Source organism: Mus caroli, chromosome 1 (genome assembly GCF_900094665.2).
Source record: "Mus caroli chromosome 1, CAROLI_EIJ_v1.1, whole genome shotgun sequence".
NCBI lineage: Eukaryota > Metazoa > Chordata > Mammalia > Rodentia > Muridae > Mus > Mus caroli.
Genome location: NC_034570.1, coordinates 143,213,716 through 143,222,432, shown reverse-complemented (window position 1 = coordinate 143,222,432; position 8,717 = coordinate 143,213,716). Strand labels below are relative to the sequence as shown.

At 38.9% G+C, this 8,717-nt stretch overlaps 1 protein-coding gene across 1 annotated transcript in view; it reads right to left on the bottom strand.

Moving 5' to 3' along the window:
• The window catches only part of Colgalt2 (collagen beta(1-O)galactosyltransferase 2), a 106,758-nt gene that overhangs the window by 34,704 nt on the left and 63,337 nt on the right, over window positions 1-8,717 (bottom strand). Inside the window, exons 2-4 of the mRNA XM_021167369.2 lie at window positions 5,376-5,486; window positions 2,195-2,312; window positions 553-687 (exon numbers count right to left, since the gene is read on the bottom strand). Coding sequence (XP_021023028.1) covers window positions 553-687; window positions 2,195-2,312; window positions 5,376-5,486 — 364 coding nt within the window. The remainder of the gene's footprint in view (window positions 1-552; window positions 688-2,194; window positions 2,313-5,375; window positions 5,487-8,717) is intronic.

Sequence of the window (8,717 nt, the reverse complement as noted above, 5' to 3'; positions counted from 1 at the left end):
TAAGGAAATCATAGATAGGTGCAAAAAATTGTGCATCCACAATATGGTAATTATAATTGTTAAAAATGGTTGTAAACAACTTGAATGTTCAAAGTAAGAAGAAGTTTGAGTAAATTACAGATAGCCTTTGGTGATGACATGGTCATTAAAGAAATGCAAATTTGTGTCTATGATGTTGCTTTATAGTGGTGGGATGGATAGTTTTGACTTTTAAACTTTTTAAAAAATACTTTTTTGTACTTTTTTCTAATGTGTTCTTATGTTGATATTTGGCAAAAAATGAATTAATCCCTGAACTGGATAAAAGGGATAGAAAATCTGTTACACGTCAATGGTTAATTGAAGCTTCTAGCACTCAGCTCTTTAGAGTGTTTTGTTGATAACAATGCCTACTGGGCTATGGTCTTTGATGTGGTAGATTCACCGCCTTTCTTGACCATCAGTGACAACGCATCCATCTAAGGAGGAGGTGAGAAGGAAGAGCAGGCTACTGTTCATGTGGTCCTGCCCTCTCAACACTCACAGCCTCCATTGGTTACTCAAAAGACTTGCCTGAGGCGTGATTCCACACCAGAAGTTAGAGTATAGACCCCGGGACTCCAGCATGGGCGCCACGATGGTCTTGTTTTCTACAATCATTAGGTTCAGGGTCTGTGGATTAGTCAGGAAGTTGTCGACATCTATGAACTAGGAAAAGAGAAGGACAAGATCAGGAGAAAGGTTCAATGATTCAGCACAGCTAAAGGGTCCTGAACTCTGCTGGGAAGCTTTCAATCAGTCAGACGTATTTAATCTACCTTCCCATGTTCAGCTCTAAACTGTGAACTAGTACTGCCTCAGTCGGTACATAAAAAATCAAGAGGACACAAGTTACACACTGGTAAATGATTTAAGTTCGAGATGTCAGTGGTTCCTCAGCCCTCTCAGACTCATGCAAACACATACCCAGTGCCCAGCCTCAGTATCCATCAGGAATCCTATTTAGGTTTTCGACAGTAGTGAGTTGCCAAAATGGCCATAGCAGATCCCTGGTGCTGTTGCAATGCCACAAATAGGAATTTTGTTTAAATGTCATTTTATCAACCCACGCATGCCAATGTCATGTTTCTCAGCAGAGAAGTTCATGTTGGCACTGATTCATTTATAGAGACAGAATCAGATTCTATCAGAGAAATATTTGCATCAAAAAGGCTCAAACAATAGATTTTGTATTTTATGTGATTATAATTTACAAATAACCAGAAACATCATTAGTCAATTTGATTACGAAAAATTTTATGGTTTAGAGTTTATAGATTTTACTAACATTTTACAAGTTGCACATAACATTAAATACTGTCGTGCAATTTTAAACTTTCTGTGAAGTTACATGTGTTGTCAATGTTTCTAAAATATTATCAAGCTGCCTTTTTCCAAGTGGTCAGGGGACCAGGAAGTGGCATTAGATTAGAAGCATCCACTTACTACAGGACTCAGAGGCTGTGAAATCAGTTACTCATAAGTGTAATATGATGATCTCAGCCTCATTTCTTCTGTCATGTGGAAAACATTTGCTCAACAAACCCATGGAGGAAAGGCTTCTGTGACAAGGGCTGGTGGCCCCTTTCTCCTTAGGCAGGAGACATCCTTTCCGACTGAGGGGGTTCATGGAGGGTGAGGGTGCATGACTTCTGGTCATCAAATCCCTCATTTGTTTGAAGCACTCTGTGAGCTCTCAGGGCTGCACTGGAACCTCCTCAGGGAGAGGAATTCTGTGTGAGACCCAGGTAGTGTCCAGGAAGACAAACAGGTGATCCCATTTCCCAGATCATCCAATGGATAAAAAGGAAGACTGTCAAATGTGCTCATTTTGATCTCATTGTATATAATCCTTTCTTATGTCTCTAAAATTCTTACAAAAGCCATTAAGACATTGTCTCTTGCTTCACCTACTAAGATGATTCAGAGCTCCTTATGTCTGTGATACGAAACACACCCCACCGTCCACACAACTCACTGCAAAGGCATTCCAAAGGGCACCTGAGATGAAGGCCAGGTATTATATACTATTTAACCCAAGAGTTTTCCCTTGAACCTTTCATGGGAAAGGTGAGGCCTAAACAAAATCACGTTTTGACTCTTCCCTGGGTACCACTTCCCCGTTGCAGATACATTTTTGAAAACGGTTGTCAAGGAATCAAGCATCTGTTTTTACCAGGATGTAATCTGACCATTTTTCCCTCGCAGTTCGAAGGGCTGCTTGTCGCAGTTTCATGACGTGAGAAAACCGGGAGTTTGGCCAGTGCTTTGGTCCGATTTCATCAGGGTAAGACCTGAAAGAAGAATTTACTGAGTGTCTGCATTCTGCATGGATGTAGCCAGGCCCTTGGTGTGTGTATGCAATGACTCCTCCGCCACTCTAGGGACAAGGCACAAGAGACCAGGAAACATCAACTCTATATCACAGATAAGCAAACTGGAACAATGAGAGATTTAGAAATTTGTTTCCCACTGAACATAACAGTATATAAAATACATCAGTGGGTTTTCCTCCTCTTCCTCTTTGTCCTCCTCCTCTTCCTTCTTTGAGATGAGAGACGTCTCACGGTGTTGCTGAGACTGATCTTGAATTCCTAGATTTAAGTATCCCCCTGCACCAGCCTTGTAATTATAAAGTATATAATAGCCACTGTGCCTGGCTTTTCTTCAGCAAGCTCTAATTATTATTATTATTATTATTGGCTTATGAAGTAATCCTACTATTTTTCTCGGTTTCAGAGACAACAATACTGGTATAGAATAACTAGTGTTATAATAAGTGATACCACCAGAATTCATATCCAGGCAGTTACTCCCCAAAGCTTATATTCTTAGATACTTAATATACCTTATCAGATAAATGTGAAAGTACAGGTTAAAGGCATGAGTGTCTTACAAAAATCAAAGGCTTAGATTACTTGTTAAGCTCTCAGTAAATGATTCAATAAAGTTTAACACATTAGCCTGTCTTGTGAAATGATGGAGCAGACACATAATGTTCTAGAGATTTCTGTTGACATCATGAGATAGCTAGACTTGTAAATGGCCACAATGATTCAGTGCGTGCTCTAGATCCTTCTGCAAGCTCTCAGCTTGTATCTCAGAGGTGGATATAACTGTCACTCCATCTGGTTGCCACTTCACAGTCTTGGAGGTGCATGCGCAGTATGTTTGCCTTAACACATGAAAAGTCACAAAACATCGAGACTGTAACTATACAAATGAAACACATGCAACCCAGGAACTCTCTGGAATATCTTCCTCAATTACTGTTTCAGTGGGAATTACTGGAATTCCTGCTTTTCTGACTATATTGCCAAAAATTAATGCCTTATGAAATGTTTTTCACACTGACCTTGGCATATAATATATAAAGTAAAAGCCTGGCGACAGAGGACATATCTGGGAAGCAAAGTAGAGCTTCAGAGTCTTCCTGTGTAACATTTTTAAGAGTGGGCTAAATTGCATCCAAGAAATACCCAAGAGCTTTTTACAATCTTTTATAGTGTTCAAACTTAATTGGTAAATTTGCTTAATATGTAGACCATAGACTTGGATTTTAGATATTACATATACTTGTATGTATTCAACTATTATGAGTGCTTATATATGTATATGGCAGAGTCTAGAAAATATTTCTTCTGCAATGACATTTGTTGATACTCTATACATTTGGCTTTTAATAAATGGCTTTTCTTGTGCGGAAACGCAGGCTACTTATTCATTCAACGTCTATAAATCTTGAAACTGGAATCATAGTTGCCTTGGGAACAAAATACATTTATTTTTTATTTTATTCACTAATTTGTTTTTCCAGCATATTTTGATTTGGTGCCTTCTAAAAATACAGAGTTGGGGGAAATAGACAGCATTTGTATATTGTATACCTTGCCAAAAGCTCATGGCTAATTTCAAAAAGTTTGAATACATTCCAGTTAATTAAGACTAACTCAATGAATCATGTCAAAAGGACAGCATAGAAAATAAGCAATCTAAGTAAAAAGTTCTTTACAGGTGAATAAAATGACCCCTTTCTCTATTGTCTGTGAGTTAGGATGATAGCTGGTTACAATGAAGAAAACACTTCCAGGGTGTGCTTCAGACTTGGGCATTGGAAATAAACTTGACATTCTGGATAAAGTATATGTTTTTGCGAAAGAGCAGGAAATCTGGAAATCTTTGTATGTCTCTGGGGTTTGGACTTTGTTCTGTGTGTACATGAGATCTATTTGAGTCTTTGTATTATAAAGAAATGACGTTTGTGTCTTAGGAAGACTTCTCTGGTCGTATGACACTGTGATTGTTGATCTTGATGACCAACTTGATTGGTTTGAGAGATACTAAGGGGATTAATAAATTGCAGGTATGTTTGTGCACGCATTTCCAGAGACGATTGGCATGGGGAACCACCAGTGATGGGGAAGACCACCCTAAATGTGGGTGGTACTGTAATATATGGGGGCCTAGGTACAAAGGTAGAAAGAGGAGAAGACTAGACCACACAAGCAGGCTTGCTGACTGAGCATGCGCTGACTCCCTTCACCACACCATTGGCTCCTTCAATCTTCCAATGGAGCTGCAAATATATAACCCTCCATGTGTCCCCAGGCCTTCACCCGGGGCTGTAAGTTCATTTTTCTTGTCCTATGGCTTACAGCTTCATGGACTCAGTCGCCCCGGTTTCTCTGGCTGTCTAGCATGCAGGCAGACAGACATTGTTCGATTATCTATTCTCCAGTACATAAACCAGTCTAAAAAAATCACCAATATATAGCATTCTCTGTATATAATGTTATATATTTCCTATTGCTCTTTCTCAAGAGAATCAAGACTAATATAAATATATGATCTGACATGGAGCTAGAAATGACTAAGAAATTTCTCTGTCAAGAGTGAAATAGCCTATATGTTCATCACTAGAATATTGACTAAATAATCGCAGTATATGACAAATACTATGCAGTTCAAAGTGAGTTAGCGCCTTCAATGATTGCTTTGCAATAACCTTCAAGACATAACTTAAAAGTAAGGTATGTGCGGAAGATTTATAAACTTTCACCATGATTTTATGAAAATAGGCCAGTTCATCCTAAAAAAAAAAACAATAAATAGAATCAATATTTAAAACATACAACACCATCATAATTTATATGCTGGTGAGAACAGCCTGGCTGGCAGCCCAGGAGCACAGAAGAGCAGGGAGTTGTGCAAATCTATTAATAGAAGAAAAGGCCACATTTGCAAGTCAGATGCAGAAAGGATAGCAATGAAAATCCACAGGCACCCCCTCGAGATCGGAAGCTCAGATGAGAAGGAGCGCAGGAGGAGGAAGAGTTTTTGCTCTTCGCATTACTCACTCTGGCTCGTGCATAGGCCTCCACTCCACATAATGATATAGACGCTGCACACTTTTCAGCCACTCCCTGAGTATTTCCGTTGTATTGTCCACATTGTGATCAGTGGCTGCCCTGCGTGAGAAGAAAACACAATATGATTCAGTCACATCATCCAAAAAAAAATTAAATAAAATTAACTAAAAGGAGAAATTTCAGTTCTGGATGGGTGGAGTATATATAAAGTAATTCTCTCATGGACCACACTAGACAGGACATCAAAGTGAGAGCTTTGGCTTCTTATCATTTTCATGGCATTAGAACACAAAACAAGGTTCAGCCCCCCCAAACACAAAATGAATTAATCTAGAGAAAGTAAGGTTGCTAACTAATTGAAATCTCTACTCTTTAATAATTATGAAGTTGGAGTGTTTCTTTTCTTTCTTTTTTTTCTCCCAATATTTTTATTAATTTCTTAGGAATTCCATACATTATTTTTATTTCAAATCAAATTTCAGGACACAACAAAATATGTAGTCAGGACTGCTTTAGTCATCTATCTGAAGGAGAAATAACAATGATATTTTCAGATATAAAACCTTGAAATCTAAGGTAGCTTGACTTTTTTGGAATTAGCTCTTCCATCACTTACACAGAGCAGAGTATTTGAAAAATCTTTCAAATAATATATGTAAATGTATGTCTGTTCTACCTAGGAAGTTGAACTAACATATACACGTATAGGGCCTGGGTAGATGCCTCAGCTCTTCACAGGGCTTCTTGCACAATTATGACTACCAGAGTTCAGATCCCAGTACCCATATAACAAGCCAAGCATCCCACAAGCACCTGTAGCTCTGACTCCAAAAGATCTGAGACCTTCTTCTGGCCTCCATGCAAGCACAAATGCATACAGACATATGGTCATACATGCAAGCAGACAGACAGACAGAGACACACACACATCTATAGATAGATTTTTTTTAAAAGAGAGCTTAAGTAGCTTCTAAAACCAAAACTATTTTCAAGTTATATTATAAAATAAAACCTGAGTGAGGTAACCCAATCACAAAAGAAGTCACTTGATAGGCACTCACTAATAAGTGGATATTAGCCCAGAAACTTAGAATATCCAAGATACAATTTGCAAAACACAAGAAAATCAAGAAGAAAGGAGACCAATGCGTGGATACTTCATTCCTCCTTAGAATATGGAATAAAATACCCATGGAAGGAGTTACAGAGACAAAGTTTGAAGCTAAGATGAAAGGATGGACCATCCAGTAGGCTGCCCTACCTGGGGATCCATCCCATAATCAGCCACCAAACACAGACACTATTGCATATGCCAGCAAGATTTTGCAGACATAACCCCGATATAGCTATCTTGTGTGAGGCTATGCCAGTGCCTGGCAAATACAGAAGTGGATGTTCACAGTCAGCTATTGGATGGAACACAGGGCCCCCAGTGGAGGAGCTAGAGAAAGTACCCAAGGAGCTGAAGGGGTCTGCAACCCTATAGGTGGAACAACAATATGAACTAACCAGTAGTCCCCGACCACCCCCCCCCCAGCTCATATCTCTAGTTGCTTATGTAGCAAAAGATGGCCTAGTTGGCCATCAATGGGAAGAGAGGCCCCTTGGTCTTGCAAACTTTATATGCCCAGTACAGGGGAACGCCAGGGCCAAGAAGTGGGAATGGGTGGGTAGGGGAGCAGGGTTGGGGGAGGGTATAGGGGACTTTTGGGATAGCATTTGAAGTGTAAATGAAGAAAATATCTAATAAAAAATTGAAAAATAATAAAACCTAGTCTTGTAGGGTAGATGAGATTTGCAACTTGATAGAGATTGATTTGCAACTTAAGGTTGCACAAGTTCAGCATTAAATAAAACTAAAAGAGGAAAGAAAGAAGGAATTGGGAGGGGGAGAAAAGGAAGACTGGAAAGTGAGGATTGAGAGAAAAGGAGTCATGAGCAGAAAGACATGTCTGACACCCTTAAAAGGTGCCAAATGTCTTTTTAGCAGTTCAGCTGCTCCTTCAAGAGGGAGAGAGGTTGAGCCTGTCAGCAGCTGGCCCCAGGGGAGCACAGCCTTAACAGGAACACAGGAAGAGACCTGAACCAAGACACTTTGCCATATATGGTGATACTAAACCTGGTCCCTAATGAATCTCTTGTTATATTTGCTGGGGGTTTTGTTCCAAGAGCAATAGAAAAAAATCTTTAAGACGCAGGGTGTTCAGGAATGTTCAAGAATAAAATAAATTGCTAGATAAAAACACAGAGAATACACAGGGAATACATTTCTGTAAAATATTAACTAACTGGAGGCTGTGTGACTTTAAGTCTTAGGTATGGAAAGTGGAGGCCTATAGTCAATATTTGAAAAAAAAACTTATCGTTTGAAATAGATAATTCAAAAAACATTTAAGACTAGCTTTATTGATTTATTTTATACAAGACTCCTGAAATTCTGGTTGAGTACTAACAAGGTTTTCCAGAAGTTTCTTATATTTTTATAGTGCAGAAAAAGGAATATCAAAATTTTACTTTTTTGCAACACAAAGTAAACATACTAAAAATTATAAAAATTAACTATCTTGGTACAGAAATTCTATTAAGTCTGCAAAACCTAACCATGTCTCTCAATGTGACTTTTAGAATATTTTCTGACTTCTGACACTGATACTGAAACTGGAGTAAGTATTACAACTCCAGGGTATTTCTTTAGTTATGGTTAATTTAAGAGCTCACAAAGGCAAGCTAATATAATTCAAGGTCAGAGATATTAAGGATACTTTATCACTCCAATAAAACCAAATCAATTTAGAAAAGGCAAAATTATGGGTTAGACCAGTGGTCCTCAGCCTTCCTAATACTGCGACCTTTTAATACAGTCCCTCATGTTGTGGTGATCCCCAGTCAAAAAATTATTTTCACTGCTACTTTAATTTTGCTATTGTTATGAATTTTGACATAACTATCTGATATGCAGGATATCTAATATGTGACCCCCCCCAAAGGGGTCATGACCCACAAACTGAGAACAGCTACAAACAGATGTGCATGCCAGCATCTGAAAAAGCGACACCGATGAATGGTATAAAGCTCACTGATTTTCTAGATCTAACTGTGTCATGGGATTTCGGTGTTCGTGGTGAATAAACGCATAAAAACATACCCAATAGTGAAAAGTTTAACCTCCAGCGTGAAGCATCACAGCCTCCTAACAGATTTTCTTGGGCAGCGGTGGTGCACACCTTTGATCCCAGCACTCGGGAGGCAGAGGCAGATGGATTTCTGAATTCAAGGCCAGCCTGGTCTACAGAGTGAGTACCAGGATAGCCAGGGCTACACAGAAAAAAA